Source organism: Schistocerca americana, chromosome 5, assembly GCF_021461395.2.
Source record: "Schistocerca americana isolate TAMUIC-IGC-003095 chromosome 5, iqSchAmer2.1, whole genome shotgun sequence".
Classification (NCBI taxonomy): Eukaryota; Metazoa; Arthropoda; class Insecta; order Orthoptera; family Acrididae; genus Schistocerca; species Schistocerca americana.
This window is the reverse complement of record NC_060123.1, coordinates 531,581,307-531,600,891: the sequence shown is the minus strand read 5'-3', so window position 1 is coordinate 531,600,891 and position 19,585 is coordinate 531,581,307. Positions and strand designations below refer to the sequence as shown.

At 43.9% G+C, this 19,585-nt stretch overlaps 1 protein-coding gene and 1 non-coding gene across 4 annotated transcripts in view; one reads left to right on the top strand and one right to left on the bottom strand.

Moving 5' to 3' along the window:
* Window positions 1-19,585, top strand: part of LOC124615316 (focadhesin) — a 292,146-nt gene that overhangs the window by 163,184 nt on the left and 109,377 nt on the right. For all 3 annotated transcript variants that reach the window (XM_047143114.1, XM_047143113.1, XM_047143115.1), the window contains exon 13: window positions 6,147-6,601. In XM_047143114.1, coding sequence (XP_046999070.1) covers window positions 6,147-6,601 — 455 coding nt within the window. The remainder of the gene's footprint in view (window positions 1-6,146; window positions 6,602-19,585) is intronic.
* Window positions 5,022-5,096, bottom strand: Trnas-cga. The gene has a single exon. It is a non-coding gene; the product is annotated as a tRNA-Ser (tRNA).

The window sequence follows — 19,585 nt, the reverse complement described above, 5'->3', positions numbered from 1 at the left end:
GGCATAGTTGTCAGAGGGAAACCAAAGATATTCTACTGTTAAGTACTGTGCCAGCTTCAAACCAAAGAGGATGCATACAGAATTAAAGAGGTATATATTATTAGGATAAACACAACTATGTAGGATGAAAAGATGCATGAATGGCTAAAGAGGAGAGGGAAAAAGGAGAAGACTGAAGAGTAAGGTTGGTTAATGTAGGTTCAGTCCAGGGGGATAGCGGGATGAAAGGGTGTAAAGGGGGGCTACGGATATGTTTGATACCGTTGGCTTGACAGAAGTCGTGGAAGGATCACGCCATGGATTGGGGACCATTATTGGAGGCCAACGTGTGTGGTGGGCCCTCAATGCCGAGAACCTGGGCCAGGGCTGTGAGTGTAGCCTCCGTGGTGGTGGACGCCATGCGGATAACATATGTGTATTTGGAGTAGGCATCAACGATGAGTAACCACATGGACCCCAAAAACGGACCCACAAAATTGATATGGATGCGATCCCAGGGCCGGCGAGGCACAGGCCAGGGTGCAAACGACTGAGGGGGGCCTTGCCTGGTGATGTGCACAGGCAGTCCACCCACAGACCAAGTGCTCAATATTGCCATCAATGCCGGGCCAATACACGTGCCAGCGAGCCAAAACTTTCATACGTGACATACCCCAGTGCGCACGGTGTAACAAACTGAGCACCCGAAGCCGCAATTCTGGAGGGATGACCACCCGATGGGCATCCGACTCCGTGGCCAACACAAGGACATCATCGACCACGGAGAGCCTGTGGGACAGGTGGCGCCAGGTGCTGAAATCGGACTGTATCTGGCGAGTAACATAGGAGGGCCATCCATGGACCACTTAGTGGAGAATCTACCGCAAGACAGGGTCGCAGTGGATAGCCACAGCAATGTGAGCAACCATAAGAGGCAGACCGTCCAGTGCATCACGGCGGGCAGAATCAGTGTGAAAGCAGAGGACATCCTGTTGGTCAAAGGCAGGATCGGGGCCTGCTGGGAGATGTGACAAGGTGTCTGCGTTAGCTTTGTGGGCGGTGGACTTATACCGGATGGTGTTAGCGTAATTATGTAAAAACAATGCCCAGTGCTGGAGACGTTGAGCCATCCACTCTGGAACGTGAGAATGGGGTCCGAAAAGTGTAACCAAGGGTTTATGGTCCGTCAGGAGGGTGAACTTTGCCCCAAAGAGATAGGTGTGATATTTTTGGATGGCGATCACAATCGCCAGGGCTTCCTTTTCAATCTGGGAGTAGTTCCGTTATGCTGGGGTCAACGTCTTAGAAGCATAAGCGATGGGCTGTTCGGAGCCATCGGCATCCTGGTGCGCAACGACGGCCCCAATGCCATATGCCGACGCATCAGCCACCACAACCAAAGGACGGTCCGAAGAGAAGGGAGTAAGGGAAGGGGCGGACTTCACCATCGCCTTTAAATGGAGAAAAGCCTGGTCACAGGCAGGAGTCCAATCAAAAGGTGCCCCTTTGCGACGCAAGTGATTGAGGGATTGAGCAACGGTGGCAGCCTGGTGCAAGAACTTTAAGTTATTACTTAAAGTAACCTTGCCCAAAAACACCTGGAGTTCAGATAAGTCCTTGGGATGAGGAAGGGCCTCAATGGCCGCGACATTATGACCTGGATGACGAATGCCATCTTTGCTAAGCCAGTGGCCTAAGTTTTCCACTTCCAGTTGAAAAAAACCAAGACTTGTCCAGCCGACAACGTAAACCAGCAGATTGCAGAGCGTGAAATAAGGCACTGGGGTTTTGCAAATGTTCCTGGTGGGAATGCCCAGTGACCAAGATGACATCCAGATAATTCACACAGGCGGGGATAGGCTGTGCAAGCTGCTCCAGGATTCGCTGGAAAATGAGCGGCGCCGAAGAGACACCAAAGGGAAGGCGCTTGTACTTATACAATCCAAAAGGGGTGTTGATAACCATGATGTTCTGAGATTCGGCATCCAAGGGCAACTGGTGGTATGCCTCAGCCAGGTTGATCTTTGAAAAATACTCTCCCCTGGCAAGCTTGGCGAGAAGGTCTTCCTGTCGGGGAATGGGGTAAGTGTCAATGAGGGACTGAGCATTGACTGTAGCGCCGAAGTCCCCACACAGCCGAAGGGACCCATTGGGTTTCCGTATGACCACCAGTGGTGTCGCCAAGGGCTGTAAGTTACAGACTCCAGAACACCAGCGGCCTGGAACTGCTCAAGTTCCTGCTTGACCGCCAGCCGTAAGGCCACCGGAAGGGGCTGGACCCGGAAAAAGCGAGGCTGTGCGTCTGGCCGTAGGGTGATGTGCACCTGAAAGCCAGAAGCACATCCGAGATCCGTTGCAAACAATGATGCAAATGTGGAGCACAGATCGTCCAAGTCCTGAAAAGGAACAGCCATGGAAACGACCTTAACTTTGTCAGAAATTGAAAAGCCAAACAGTTGAAATGCATCCAGGCCAAAAATATACAAAGCCGGGTGGTGGTCGACGACAAAGAGGGTAAGGAGCTGTGGAACACGCTTGTCTGTCACCTGGACGATGAACTGTCCACGAATGGGAATGGAACCATCTCCGTAGGCGACCAAACGGGCAAGAGGGAGGTGACAACTCAGGAGAGCCCAGCCAGGTATACATCGCCATATTAATAAGGCAGACGGTGGCCCCAGTGTCGACCTGAAAACTGACATCCTCAGTGAAAAGGTGGAGCGTGAGGAAAAGCTTCCATGCTGACAGGTCATCCTGTGCGACAACCGATTGCGAAGCATGGACTGTATCTTGAGGCCAAAGAGGGGCAGAACTGGAGTGAATCGAGCGACTACGGCAAACCGATCGGATGTGGTCCTCCTTGTTGCACAGCGTGCACGTTTCTCAGCGGTGGGGACAATCAGCCCGCAAATGTGCAGCAAAGCACTGTGGGCAAGATGGAAGTGGGCAGTGCGACCGGCGACGAGGGGCGACCGAAGGCACCGATGCCATAGAGACGTCGGACATTGAGGAGTCCCGACAGTGGTAGCCTCTGTCGGCTGGGCCACGTCGACGCCGCGAGGGCAGAATGCACCGTGACGCCATGATCACCGCCACGTGCGGTCGCACCATAAGACGCTCGTTAGCCGCTTGAGCAATTTCAAAGGAGTGGGCAATGCGGAGAATCTCTTCCAAGGAGGGGTTGTCGAGTTTCAATGCCCCAGTATGGGCCTCAGGATTGGGAGCCAGCTGAACCACTACATCCCGGATCAGGGAGTCCGCATACAAAACCTTACACTGCTGATTGGTGTATGTAAAATCACATCGACGGCTGACACCCTGCAAGTCCGTGACCCAGGAACAATACGATTGACCAGGCTGTTTATGGTACTGGTGGAACTCCAGCCAAGAGGCAACCACATGGTGGTGGTGGTGGTGGGTAGTGTTTAACGTCCCGTCGACAACGGGGTCATTAGAGACGGAGCGCAAGCTCGGGTTAAGGAAGGATTGGGAAGGAAATCGGCCGTGCCCTTTCAAAGGAACCATCCCGGCATTTGCCTGAAACGATTTAGGGAAATCACGGAAAACCTAAATCAGGATGGCCGGAGACGGGATTGAACCGTCGTCCTCCCGAATGCGAGTCCAGTGTGCTAACCACTGCGCCACCTCGCTCGGTGGCCACATGGTAGTGTTGGGAATAATAGTTTGTCAGCAAATGGCATATCTCCTGGAAAGAGAGAGCCACAGGATCGGACAATGGTGCCAACTTGTGGAGAAGAAAGAACGTGTCTGGGTAGGCCCAAGACAAAAACAATGACCACTGCAAGGAGTCGTCTGTGACTTGAAAACCTGTGAAATGTTGTTTCAGCCGATGTAAGTAGGTTTCCCAGTCCTCTTCAGTGTCATTAAATAGTGGAAACGACAGCGGACGTGGGAAAGCATCGGACACCCGAGGACTCAGAAGCTGTTGAAGTAACACGTCCCGGGCATCGACTTTGTGCATTAGCAACTGCAGCGACTTTTGTAAGATGTCTGACTGGAGCTGCTGCTGCTGCATGAGCTGCAGCTGTTGCTCCAGAAGACAGACCAACTTTGCCTCCATGCTAGCAACTACCACCATTTACCTCGTCGCCAATGATGCTGTAATCTGTTGTGACCATGACCGTAATGGTTGCAGGGTGGCCGAGAAAGTGCAGTGGGACCAAATGGAGAGTGGCCCACGAACAAACAAACTAACGGAAAGGACAGACACGAAACAATGGCAGACAATGGAGAGAGACCTTACAATGACAACACGCAAGAAGCAACGGAGTGACAGAGACAACCATACGAATCCAAGACGTCCACTAGTAATGAAAACAAAGAATGATAAACACGCTGTCTGTTGTTTAGGCGATTTGTCAAGACTCACACAATGATTAGACATGCTGGCTAAGCGAGAGGCAGGTGCTTAAATACTCTATCAGGGGCGCCGCTATTGGCCGCTGGAACCACGTGTTCCATGGTGGCGCCCTCACACTAAATGCGGGCCAGGACGCTTGCGCCACCACAGCTTATGGCGCGATGGTGCCGAGACCTCTAGGGGCCTTAGACGTCCATGATGTGTGGCGGGGATTCAAATTCCATGGTGCACAGTGCCAGATACTTCACAAAACCAAAAATTTATTCTGCAAGGAGAACACAGGATAAAAAGAATCCACCTTATATGAGGAAGAGAAGAGACGAGATAAAAAAAAAGTTTTTAGGGAGAAAATAGAAAGTCAAAGATTGTACATTATTCAGCACTTCACCAGCTAGGAAGGGGAAAGGAATAGCAACTGTGTGGGGATTGATAAAAATCAAGATAAAAAAAAATTCTGACACCAGTGCAGAAAGGAGAAAAGTGGGTTGATGTTAGACTGACATAGGTTAAATCTCTTAGTGTGGTGAAATTAGATTTTATGTTGGAGAGTAAGTTCTTATCTTTGAAGTTGAGGCAGACTGCTTCTGGATGGGAGAAAGCAATTGGCCTTTGTGGTATAGCAAGCACTTAGATCTGAAACTTCCTGGCAGATTAAAACCGTGTGCCGGACCGAGACTCGAACTCGGGACCTTTGCCTTTCGCGGGCAAGCGCTCTACCAACTGAGCTACCCAAGCACGACTCACGCCCCGTCCTCACAGCTTTAATTCCGCCAGTACCTCGTCTCCTACCTTCCAAACTTCACAGAAGCTCTCCTGCGAACCTTGCAGAACAAGCACTCCTGGAAGAAAGGATATTGTGGAGACATGGCTTAACCACAGCCTAGGGGATGTTTCTAGAATGAAATATTCACTCTACAGTGGAGTGTGCGCTGATATGAAACTTCCTGGCAGATTAAAACTGTGTGCCAGACCGAGACTCGAACTTGGGACATTAATTGCTTAACTCTTTACAGGCTAGATAAACCTCGGTACCTCAACACCAATACGGACTTTGATAAAAAAAACTCTGTAGCAAAGTGTCACCTTCCAACCCTTCCCTCCTTATCTCTTACCATCAAAAATCCTATTTACAAAAAAATTAGAAGCACTCACCTTGTTACACAGTATCACTTTGGTATTGTACCCCTCAATAGACTAATTTGCCAGAGCTAAATTTTTTCTAGTTGAGGCCCAAAATGTGGTAATCTCTCCCTGTTACCCTTGCCTCAAGATCCACTGTTATCCCCAATTGCCTTCTAACCTCTGCAGTATTCTTGTCAGACATTACATTCCCATACCACCATTCCTACCTCAGGGTTCATTCACAACAGTAGTTCCCGATGTAAAACTTGCCACATCCACACACCAACTACCACTTCCTACCATAAACATCCTGCCTTTTCTCTATCTATTTTCATACTTTATTTGTATTATATTACTCTTTCTTCATCCTATTTTCTTTTCTTCTTTGTCCATGCAGAGTTCTGCTCCCCAATCTATACCCCTATTCCATGTCTTCTTTCCTGCTTGTAGAAGGAACTTGCATTACCAAAAGCTAGGAGCATTGTATCTCTTTTCATTTTTATTACTTGCTATTCTGGAAGTTGTGCCTCCATAGTGTAAGTGCTGCCCTCACCATCCGTCTCTGTAAACTTACTGATTTTCTGGATGTACTTTTTCTTTTTACAATCAAAATTTTTCAATTTTTAAAGGCTATAGTTAATTTTTACTTCTTTTACTTCACCAGGTGAATGTTGGGGACAAATGCTTTTAGGTGTGAAGAGTGAGGCACTAGAATCAGCAGGACAAGCATTGCGTCAGTGGCTTAATACTGAGTTCCTCTGTTTTCGTGGAGGTGTGTATCACTTACCACCAGGCAGAAGTGAACCTGACACATATTCAAGTCTGCCACACCACTGTGTCTGCAGAGGAGTAGTTGGTCTTGCTGTCTCTCTCTCAAAGCAGTCAGATCTTCCAGAGAAAGAAAGACTGGTTGCAAAGGAGTGTCTTAGGGTGTTGGGTTACAGTTATCCAAAACCCTTGCCTCCCCTCAACTGGAACTTTCTTGATGACTTCATTAATTGTGGAAAAGATATAAGGGAGTGTGCACTAACTGTGGCAGCTAAACAGTCAGCCACTTCTCCATCTGCAAGAAAGTTTCTAGAAGATTTTGTTTGTAAACTAAACATTTCATTGGACTTGGTAAGTATGAATTGACACTGTTTGCAAGAAGTTTTGAATTCATTCCATGTGTTATAGACTTTTAACTAATCAAGAATAGGTACATGTAATTTTTTTTCATTTCCAGCAGTTATCTTACTACAACTCTTCTGCATATTGCTGAAATTTATGAATCTCTGTAGTAAGATGTAGTAAGAGGCACAAAATGGACATTTATAATGTTTAGTTGAGGATTGCCAAAACCAAAGACTTGTTTTTAACTCCAAAATTGGATCTTGTTTCATATGAGGCAGGGTAACTGCAAGTTTTCTATTAGCAGATTAGTCTGAACACTTTTATGCAGACTTTGATTATACTTTCTGGGAACATTGACAATTTAGAGAAGAGTTTCTTGAGTTTTTGTTTGTTCTATTTCCACCTCATAACATGTTCCATGGTTTTAAACTGCAGTTTGTGAAGTGTCACATCCCACTGTTTACTACAGTCATAGTGAACTGCAGTTATCAATCCACTAATAATGCAGAACATTTTGAGAAGAGTCCTGAGCTTTAAAAGAAGGAAAGAGAGTAAGAAAGAAGGAAGAAATGTCAAGGGTTGTGCGGTTGACATCAAGATCATTAGTTATAGAGTACTGCCCTGCATGGACACAAATGGGAAAAGGAAATGTGTTACACTTGTTGAGCAAAAATCCACATATTTAACTGTAGTGAGTTTCAGGACACCAGAGAAAATCTGCATCATATTGGTCTACTTTCCAACCCTTTAGTACACCATTCTGTCCCTTTTTCCTTCTACTATTACTACTACTATTACTGAAAAATTTTGACACTGACCCTTTGTAGGTAAGTTGGAGAAACCACTTGGAGGATCAGTAATAGTGTGCAGTTGTTTACTATTGGACTGGAATAAGAATGTGGTTATTTTCTTAAACACATTATGTTTTGAAAAAGGAGAGACATAAGCAACACACATTCTGATGTGATGTGATACTATTCATTCAGTACTGTTTCCTATGAAAGAGTGAGATTATTTGAGGAAAATATATTTATCCATAAAGGGAATGTTGTAAGAAAATAAATTTGGTAATAACATAACTCAAAGCTTACAATACAGCAGTTATTCATCAGGTCAGGAAGCTACTTTGGAGGGCTGCCTGTGGTTCACCTTCTTGACATAAGGTTTAATGTCTTTACTAGAGACAGGTATATTTCAAATATCATGTTTTTCAAATCAGAGACCCATGTCAATAATTCCTGAGATGCTTTCTCAGTCTAGGACAGGAAAGGAGAGTCTACTTACCAATTTGTGAGTGTTTTGGCCTCTGCTACTCGTACTTGAAAGTAGATAGAGACAGACTTTGTAACCATTCACACAGACGGTGACACAGAGATGTGTGAAACAATGGTTTTGTGGCATCTGTAACAACAAACTTCTCCCAGTGAATGGCTGGCCAGAAGCAACACCCTTAATATAGCATTACTGGTAAAAAATATGGGAAACACATCAGGAGTTATGTGATTCAAGAGATGAAAACAGCAGGATCAAACTCTGAATATCTGAGTGGCACAATAACTGAAGCTTTGTGGAATGCACAAGACCACCTGAACCATATCCAGTTGGGATATTGATTAGTGGTATCATGCAAGCAGCCAGACCCTCTGCAAACATTGTGCTCTCCATGGTGCCATTGAAAAGACTGCACATTGAGGTCAACAACCAGGCTAGGCAGGTAATCTGGAATGCTATCAGGTACTAAAACCCTCCTTCATTTACTTTATTATCAAAATAGTCAAGTGTACAGAGATAGGGGTAAGGAGGTGCTAATATCCTTGCCAAAGGATCCCACAGCATGTCTACACCTTGCTCATCCAGCTCTGATGTTGGCAGTGGTATTATGGGTGTCCCATCATAAGCCTCAGGACTGTTTCTTGGGCCTGCCTATGTGGAAGTGAGAGTCATTAGTGTTTCAAAGGACAGCAGTGAATCTGCTTTCATGCACACTTCATTTTCTTGACACTTGACCTCATTTTTTGATTTGTGTTGCAGTTCATAGATAGTGGGAGTTAGAAGTGAATTAGGGGTCACAGTCGTTCAACCTTAATTAGCTCTCACCATTGTTCAATGTTCCCCTTGTCTTGTTACCGAATTTGGATACAGTGATTGTAATGATGTTGGCAGGCAGGCTTGTGGGTAGGCTTGTGGTTGTGTTTTTGTGTACAAGACAGCTGTGAGGAAGGGAATGAGGGTAGTTTGTTGTAGCTTGCCACAGTTAAACTGCTTCTGATGTCAGACCAGCCACACATGATCAGCCACGACTTCAAACATTTGTTTCCCTTTATTACCGATATGGTACTGTGTGTTACTTCACTTGGAGGCTTCCGACTCCTGTGTTCATAAACTTATGTCCTGAGTGTGCAGGGTGAGAGGACTCACTGCCCTCCATTATTTCCACTCAAATTGATTACACAGAAAACAAGTTATTTGATACGTAAGTCATCTTTATTTCCTTCTCCTAAATACCTCCAAGACACTCAGTGTGTCCAACCATTGTGGTGCTTGCCAGGCTGAGCCATGCATCCACTTGCTGAGGCATCTCAGTACACCTGTATGCCATGACCAGAGGGACAGGTTGGCACACACAAATTTGATTACAAAGTTTCCAACAGGGAGTAGGTTATACTAGATGTACTGACATGACAGGCTACAGGATACAACACTAGTTGCCACTAGGAGTGGAAAAAGTGAGTGCATGAGGGGTAATATCAGCAGCTGCTGTGGGTCTACCTGGGGTTCCAGCCAAAACAGCAAGTCCATACATGGAAAAAACCCACTTGATAGTGTGGCTACATGTGTCGGCAGGCACCACAGGCAAATAAATTATGTAGACTCTGACCATGCAGTTCCTTGGATGGACTGTGTCCATTTCCTATCTTTTGTGAGGAAGCTAATGAGTGCTTCAACAGAACTGATTATTGTAATATTTTTTCATATCTGCATTGTAAATGTCCTGGTGAATTGCTTCATTTCAGAACTCAGTGTTGGTAAAGAAAAGAGATGGGCAGGTACTCTACCTTGTTATGGTTCTAGAATTCTTGAACCACATTTGCCACAAATTGAGGGTTGTCATTGGAAGCTACAATAATAGGTGCCCCTGTGTTGCAGATATGATGACCAGAGCATGGATGACGTGTGACCATTATCCTTTTTCATTCAATATGTACCTCAGGTATTTCACAGTTGATTTGAAAAAATTTACGCTTAACGAGCCAGCAACACTAGCCATTGGGTTGAAGTTGCTCAACCAGTGCCAATAGTTTTTAAAAATGCTGCTCCTAAGTGACACCTGTTACAGTTATATCATCTAAATAATTTGTACAATTTGGAATACTATGAAACAGTTTTTAGAGCACTTTCATGCCTAAATGATCATCTGTTATACAGATACATGCTGAATGGCTTATTACTAGGGCCCTGATTTTAATGACAAGTCATGTTTTTTTTCTGAACTATAGGGCGAATTTTAGAACAATTTATACCCAAATCTAGGCATTGTAGTGTCAAAAAACGTATTTTGATTGTGCATATAAAGTCATATTTCAGCAAATTTTAGTAATAGGTCATATTGCAGCTAACTTTTAATATAATAGGTCATATATCCGTCAACTTTTGCCAAAAATGCATATACTGTTTTTCTCGTATCTTACGGGACACACGAATAAGAAAATAAATATGTTGCTCACAAGGTAATATTTAACGTGCTATTATGAAAGATAAACAGATAAATTAGTACACAGCTTTATTTCTCAGGACTATAGCAGAAAATCAGTGTACCACAACAGTCGTTTCGCGAACATAAAACATTACAACACGCTCTCATAGCCAACAAAGGCAGCTTCTGCCGTAATAATCATTGGAGTCGCACAGGTGTTCCCAGTAACCAGTTTGAATACAGCCTTTGCCTTGTTCAACATGCCTAAAGCAAAGTGCTCCGACAGTGTGAAGTTGCGAGGATATGTTCGAGAATTTGGAGAGAAGTTCTTTAGTACTGATGGGAAAATATTATTTGGTAAACTGTGTGAAGTTAAAGTTAGTGCAGAAAAGCGCTTTAATGTGCAACAACACTGTAATACTGATAAACCCAGCAGCTGTGTGAAATGAAGTGCTGAAAATAACAGCAGGCAAACGCTGTTATTTGAACAGACAGGTCAGTCATCAACCGTGCAATCATTCTGCAAGGATTTGTGTGAGATGATGGTGTCCTGAAACATCCCATTGGAAAAGCTGAAGAATCCACGCTTCAGACGGTTCTTGGAGAAGTACATAAAACATCCAGTTCCAGATGAATCTATGCTGAGAAAGAACTATTTATCTGTATTCTACAATGATGTGCTCAACAAAAATATGGATTACTATTGCTGAGCAAAAGATCTGGCTGTCGACATGAAACTAAGGATATTAGTGGGCGAAATATTGCAAATGTTGTTGTTGGCATTCTAAAAGTTGATGGCCCTGGAGATATGTTCCTACTAACATGTGAAGCTCTCGATAGAGTAAACAATTCGACGATTGCTATTTTGTTCGACAACTCTCTGAAGCTACTGTGGCCGGATGGTGTGAGAAGAGACAATGTTTTGCTGCTTGTATTAGATGGTGCTTCATATATGGCTAAAGCAGTCAAAGGGCTTCAGATTCTCTACCCCAGTATGGTGTATGCCACTTGCCTTGCACATGCATTGGACAGAGTTGCCGAAGAGGTGCGATCAAATTACCCTGACGTGGTCACATTAATTTCCTGTGGCAAGAAAATCTATGTGAAGGCTCCGCTATGGGTGCAGAAATTCAAGGAACAAGCACCTTCAATGCCCCTCCCACCTGAATCTGTTCTTACACGATGGGGTTCTTGGCTTAATGCTGCTGAGTATTACTGCACCAACTACACCCAAATAAAGACAATCTTCTGTGAGCTTGATAGCGATCAATCAAGTGCTATCAAAATTGTGAAAGAAGTTTTTACAGATACATTGTCTCGAAACTTGGCATACATCAACGCCAATTTTGTAGTGATATCAAAAGCCATCAAACGACTGGAAGCCGTTGGTGCTCAGCTATGTGAGGCCCTGAGTATTGTGCAACATGTGCAGAGTGAGTTTGGTTGAGCTCGTGGTCATGTGGCGGACAAAGTGAAAACCAAATTGCAAAGTGTTCGCCAGCGGAATCCTGGATATTCTAAACTGTGCAAAATTAGTGACAAGTCTTTCAGGGAATGTCACAACATTTGAAGATACTGATACAAAGCTGAACTCCAGTGACCTGGCTGCCTTCAAATACACTCCAGTGACGTCTTGTGAAGTGGAGAGAAGCTTTTCCAGGTACAAAACTATCCTCAGCGACAACAGTAGATCTTTGACAATAGAAAACCTGAAAATGCACCTTGTGATCCAGTGCAACTTTGCAGATACTGAAGATTGACATACAGTATTAAATAACGTAAAATGCTTTAAATACTATGTAGAAATAAAAACATTGTTTTACTGTTTCGGTAGATGATCTTTTCACTGTACTTTGTGTTTAGAAAATAAAACTTTCAGGCATTCAAAAAATTGTAGCAAATTAACCACAAACCCTACAGAAAGAAAGAACTATACTTACAATATTTTGAGAAGTGAATTTTGTATTACTTTATGATGAATAAAAAATTAAATAAACAAACAAGAATACTTTAAATAAACTTATATTAAGTCATATTTTATTTTTTAAGATCATATTTATGTTAGTTTTAGGTCATAAATGCTTGCATATTTCACTGTTTTTTAGGTAATTAAAATCCGGGCCCTACTTATTACTAGGGACCTCAAAAATTTGCATTTGCATTAAATGCGAACAAAGATGAGAGTCTTCCTCAGAATACAAATTTACCTAATAAATGCTATTTTGTACTGATTTGTAACCAGATGAACAATTTTACTGGAGACTATTTGAAATAGCTTTATTTCTGCATATAAATATTGAGGAAAAGAATTTACAGTTACTAGTGCAGCGTAATGTGTGTCAAAGCCCAATTTGAAAAGATACTGTGCCTAAGAACGAATTTGTGCATGAACACAATGACATAGAAGTGTGCTTGTAAATTATGCTCTGATGGCACATCAACTATGGATTGTGGGTGGTCTCTGTATCACACCATGTATGAGAGTATTGGTCCTAGCTTCTTACAACAATGAAACACATATGTTTGTAGGCTAGCTAAAGTTGGAATAATGCAAACATTATAAACTGGCAGTTCTGAGTAGCAGGGTCTGCCCCGATAGCTGAGTGGTCAGCGCGACGGACTGTCATGCCAAGGGGCCCGGGTTCGATTCCCAGCTGGGTCAGAGATTTTCTCTGCTTAGCGACTGGGTGTTGTGTTGTCTTCATCATCATCATTGTCTTCATCCTCATCATCTCATCCCTTAAATTAACCCTGCCAAATCCAACCATAACCACGCCGACCCTGCGCCCGTGCAGGACAAAGGCACAAGGAAAATAAGAAGAGAAGGAGTAGTTTTGAGTAGCAGGATTTTTGAGCTGTGGTTGCATACCAGTGGAGGTCTGGCATGAACTACTTTGTTACGACACTACCAACCCGGGTAAGAAATTGTGTGGTAGCCTTTACCAAATGCTCTGTACAATCTGCTTTGCTTTGGATTGTGTGTCGCTTGTTTTCTTTTCTTATTTTATGGTGAGTGAAGAGACTAAACCTATTCCATCACAGGGTTTGAGTATGATTCTCACAGTACCAGTAGGGACTGTTGAGCTCTACGACCACGTGTCCGTTCAGCTTTCGCAGAAACACTGAACATGGGTGTAGGCTGCCAAACCTGTGAAAGGCAGGCAAGGCTTTTTCCCTTGCAGTGCCCCTCCTTGTTGGGCAATCAAAGAACTTGTTTGTGCCCAAGGCTAGCTGCTATGTTATACAGTTGCACACTGCAGCAACTGGAAAACAAAACTGGTCAAAAAATTTAGACTGCCGAGAGTCTTCCTGTAAAGTGTGAATAGAGTTATTTTCAGTTTTACTTCTACTCTTAAGTACCTCTACCTGTAGCATGATCAATTATGGGTCATACAGCAATGAATGTCCAGAAAAGGACCCTGCAACGGACTGAATACAGTCATTATTTTATCTCTGAAAACCTTGTTTTTAATAATGAATTTTTCTTCAACATTCAACTTAAAACCATCACATACCGTAATTGAGCTATTACACTTTTTTTATAACTACCATTGTCGTTAACCCACTGGCTTGGACATAGTGGAAAAATGCTTCTATTGGAGTGCAAAAAAAAGGCTAATATCATTCTGTTGTAAAAGAATGACTGAAGAGTGGGATACCAGCTGTCTCATTCTAACTCTCTCAGCACCTATAAAAATTTTCCCAAAAATTTTGACATGCGAACTTATTCACACTCCTTTTAAAATGCTAATCGTATCTCTCTCCCTCAAACTCCCCTAACTGTAACTCACTCACAACCACTAGTCCATCATTGTAAGTTGCTCATTCTCTTCCACTTCCATTTGCCCATTTTCACCCAGTCATTCATCCCAACACATTGTCATGATCTCTTTGTGTCTCTAACTGTCACTATCTCCTGTCTCATGGCCCTATTTCCTATCTCAAAGCCACATTCTCCTGCTCACAGCCACTGTTACATGTGTTCTGTCCTGCTACTACTGTCTCCTCCCAATGTCACTGTCTCCTTCTTGCTTCTCTCTCTCTTACTGCTCGTTCATTTCTTCCTACTGCTGCTGTATTTTCTCAGTGCGACTGTCTCTCTCTCTTCCTTATCATCATTGTTACAGACATTGTTTCTCACTATCGCTGGCTCTTGTCCTCTTCCAGTTTCTCCTTCTCTTGATTCATCTACATCTACATCTACGTACATACTCCGCAAGTCACCTGACAATGTGTGCCACAGTTTTCTTCAATATTTTCCCAGCACTGTCTGTCAGCTCTGTTCTGCTGCCACTGTGTCCCTCTCCTTCTTTCACAGTGCCGTTGTATTCGCCGCTCTTTCTATACAACCATTGTCTAATCTTTCTGTATTTATTACTTTTTTGTCTCCCTCTTCCACTGTTTCCTTCTCTCTCAGCACAAAAAAGCATGAATGTGTTCATATGCCAAAATTTTTGGGAAATTTTTTAAAGGTGCTAAGGAAGGTAGAATGAGGCAGCTGGTACCCCACTTTTCAGTCAGACTCTTTTAAGACAGGAGCATACTACCATTTTTTGTACTCCAATAGGAGCATTTATTTTTCTGCTTGTTCCCTTTCCTCTGCTACAGCAGGACATGTTATTCATGTGAGAAGAATTTTATTGGGGTCTGTACATTTTGATAGTTTACCTTTCTGAAATTAAAATAATACAGAACTAATTTTACATCTTGGGCCAGATTTTACTTACACAAAAATTTTGCATGTGCTCCAGTACTGCAACATAGGGTTCCCAGAATCCTTCTGATGATATAAGAGATACTTTACAGTATATTTATTTTTGCTGCATCACTTTATAAACTACATTTTTGCCTCAGATGGGATATTATGAGAATATTTTAAGTGTACAAGTAGGATACTTTGAACCTCTTTATCTCAGTATTGGATAAAGATATGAAGAAAATTTTCAAGTTTGTTCAATATCAGGATCCTGGGAATATGTCATAAAAATTGCAGCCATTTGCTGTACGTAGTCGTCTCAGAAGCCACAGCTCGGTTTTTGCACCCAAAAACCTATTTTTCAGTTTTTTCCAAGAACTGCACGTGAACTAAACTGTACCTCCATAAGCCCCGTAAGGTGCACCATAGAGCACATATAATGCAACCAATTTGCTCCATTTGCCTAAGCTGGAGGAGGTGTGTAATATTCAAACTTTGACCCTGTACTATAGGATAGTTAACAGTAAGAAGATCATTCTGTTGTGTGTACAAATGGTTCGTAGCCCAAGGGCTATCTGGAACACCGGACCTTACCTTCCTATCACCAATAGAACCTGAGGGGTGAGTCCCAGAAAAATCCCATTTTTATGCATGACGTTTTGGAACACATTAAGAAGCGCATACTGTTGCATGCCTACCTATATTACTCCCATACATTGTTACCTCTCTAGTTCCACCTTAACTTGATCATGTGTGATGAATGGCACTGGATGTGTCCTGTAAAATTTAGATTCTGCAGGTTGCTTTAATGATATGTATAGTTCAAACCCTATTGCACATCCTAATGAACAAACTTGGCAACAGGAGCATATAAAATGAGTCCAGTTCGAAGCCTCAGTGTTGAGGCTGGTGAAACACCGCTTGTCATCTGGTGGTGGGTCCTCATGGTACATCATGTGTGCAACCTACTACTACGCCACAGCCACCAGCATTCCATACTGCTGTTCACACTCTACTAGACTGACTGTTTAGAAATAGGCCCTGAGCTGTGAAGCCACTCAGCATTTGCTTGTGGCAGGACGTAGTGTCTCTTGGTGCAGACAATATTTTTGTGCTTCATCAAGCAAATTTTTACTCCAGACTCTGTTTTTAAATCAATGTTTTACAGAATTTTAGCTGTGCACTTTGACTGTATGGTCATTTAAAATGATGGCTCGAAGCAGGATAAATCCATCGGCTGTGCCTTAGTGCCCTTCAGGCTATCGATCACATGTAAGGATGTGTCATTCTGCTGGTTACCAGGCCACATGAGCATTCAGGGTAAAAGCAGCAGATGCAGTGGCTAAGGATGCCTGTTTGTTAGTTACAATTTCTGAACGTGCTGCCCTTGTCGATGCCATACTTACTTTCCGTGTCTGGAACTAGACTTCAGACTTCCAGAAATCAGCAGCCAATATGGCCTTGTCATTTGCCTCCCATAAGTCATTCATTGTGCAGGGCTGGTCTAAATATGGACAGATAAGCAGGTGTTGAGGATCCTGGAGAGAACCACACAGACAGAGAGTGTTCTCATTCTCTTTGAGGAAACCCCATTGCTGCAGGTTTGTCTTGCACTTTGGCGCTTCTACCCTCATACGGTTTAGGGTTCTCCAGACTGTGTATGGTAGGTCTCCACCAGGCACCAGTTCTTCTTTTACATCTTTATGGGGGTTTCTCAGGTTGATTTCCCACCTTTTCAAACGATTCTCTGCAGCTGACCCTTCCAGGGCTCGGGTACGTGACAGGAAACTCTTCCATTATGTTGCTATTGAGAGACAACATCGCGCACCTGTGGGAGGAGGAGTGGTTAGGGTTGGACAACAAGAAGCTGAGGCTCATGAAACCAACAACATGACTCTGGCCTTCATCCTTCCAGCCACTGCAATGGGAGCAAGTACTTTTAACACACCTCCAAATAGGACACTGTCCTCTGACGCATGGATTCCTCCTTCAGCAGGAAGACCCACCGGTATGAAGTGCTTGTGTAGTGATTTCTGTATGCCATATTTTAGATAAATGCATTTTATATCAAGCCGTGAGGATTGCAACCCACTTCCCACTTGATCTGACCTCTGTTTAAGGTGACGATGAATCAAATGTGGTTCGCATTTTAAAATTCTGTATGATGTCTGTTCTTCTCAGTAGTTTCTTACGTAGAAGGTTTTAATGTGTTTCTAGGCTGGTTGCTCCATCATTTATTTTCCAATTGATCGTGTAGATGCAGCTCCTTTTTCCACTGTTTTAGATGTTGTGTGGTTGCGGTCTATGTATTTTACTCACACATTGCCCTGAGACAGCTGTCTTTTGCTGTTTCATGTGACAGTGTGAGTGAGGGAGTCTAAGGATGGCTGAAGATTCAGTTTTTTAAATTACATTTTGTTGCATGCATCTAACAGCTCATAACCACACTTCAACTATTTTGGTTGAGTACGGGCGCTGATGACCTTGCTGTTGAACGTCCTGTATGTAAAGCCCCCACCCTCTTCACCCAAAGGGGTTCACCGCTCTTTGGCAGGTTTGTGCTTGGCAACCCCAGCCTTTGCTGCATCTTTACTCTTCCATGTTGCATATCTGTCCTCTTGCTGTTCATTTCCCCCTTCCTTGGGGAATGTGTCTGGGCTGTTTTTGGAAATGTATTCTGCATTTTCAGTAGTCAATATCAGAATACTCCCCACTGTTTTTCATTCCTTTTTTTCGTTTTTCATTCACCTCCTATTGTTCTTTTGCTTCAGCATCTGAGGTTTATCTTTTTCTTCTTCCCCTCTGTCCGCTCCTGAAGGCATCCTCATGCATCTGACAGATGACTGGGTAACATGTAATTCCCAGCCCTGTGTCGACAGGTAGGATTCACACGTACATCTGGTACAGGCCAGGCCCAGGAATGGGTGGTTGCCTGAGCTGCTACCTTCCCAACTTGCTGATTTTTTCCCCCTGTCAGGTGTATGGGAGATGTGGTCTGTGATCTGAGGTGTGAACAAACAACAAACACCTAAGGCGGGTGCACCCCCTTCTAAAGGGGCTCCCCCATTGGAAGGAGCATGCCATCAGAGATGTTGGCAATCATCAGGGATTTTCTTACAATGAGCCAATCATCTTCACAGTCAATGGCTACAAAACGTAAACAGAATGAGGCTAACGATTCAAAGACCCTCCCAGCTGCACCACGGTTCCTCGTACTGAGATGGTCACTCCTTCGCTGTGATAAATTCATTTATAATTCAGAAAGGTGTTAATGAAATTGCTGTCCCTGTGAAATCCTGCTCTCATTTATGCTATGGCAGTTTGCTTTTGAAGACTACTTACGATTCTCAAGCACAACTGCTTGCAGCTTTGCTCCTCCATGTCTATCCTGTGCCCATCAAGCCCATCGAACACTGATTTCTTCCTGTAGTATTATTCACGCTAGGCTGCTCGATGGTCTGACTGACACAGAAATCCAATCGTACCTCTCTGATCAGGGTATCGTAGCTGTCCATCGGATGATGAAAAAAGTAGAAGCCACCTCCTTAGTGCTCTCATGCACGCTCTTTCTCCTTTTGACAGAATGATTCTCCCATCAAAGATCAAAGCAGGTTATGAAGTTACTGCAGTCAGACTGTATATTCCGAACCCAGTGCACTGCTGTCAGTGTCATTGTTATAATCACACTCAAGAGTCCTGTCAATGCCCAGCCAAAACTGTAACATGTGGTAGGGACGTTCAAGAGAGCAATTTTCCACCTCCTTCTTCCTGCTGCATCAACTCCAATGGTGAGCATGCTGCCTCCTCCCATGACTGCGTTGTGTATCTCATTGAGCGAGCTGTCCAGGATGTCTGGGTGAAAGAAAAAGCATCTTACCCAGTCACTCACGAGGTGTTGGCTAGTCGGACACCCTGCATTCTACCATCTGGCACATACAGTACTGTTCTTGCTACATCTTGCTCCACAAAGGACATTGCCATACAGACATGTGACCTCAAATTTAGCACCGCAGTTGTGAAATCTCCCAGCATCATGGTAGTGTCCTCACCTCCTCCTTCAGCTGTGCAACATCCCACTAAACTTTTGCCACATGGGATGAAATCACCAGCTACACAACTGGCAGGCCAGAAAGGACGGAAGGAATACTCCCATGAAGACTTCCTATGTCCCTCTAGCCAACCAACATCTGAGTCTTCCTCTGCCAACCAAGATTGCTCCAAGAAGCCAAGCAAAGGCAAACGGTCTTCTCCTTCGCCAACATGGAGATGCTCTTCGACAGTGTCACCATGTGATACCCTTGCCTGGCTGACCTCTGTGCCGCTGGTGCGCACTGCCAACCATTTTCTGCCATGGACTCCACAGGCCAACAGAAAGACCTCATGGAGCAGGTTCCTCCTGCCTCTGTGCCCTGTAGCAGCGAGTCTTCGAAGATGTGCACTCAGCAGCTGCAGAGTTGATGCCCCTTCATTATTTCCTCCTCATGGCTCTTCTTCAATGGAATGTTTGCAGTCTTGATCCAACAAAAAGGATTTATGGCTGCTCTTAGAATCACAGAGTCCACTTGTTCTCTGCCTTCAGGAAACAAAATTGTGTCCTCAC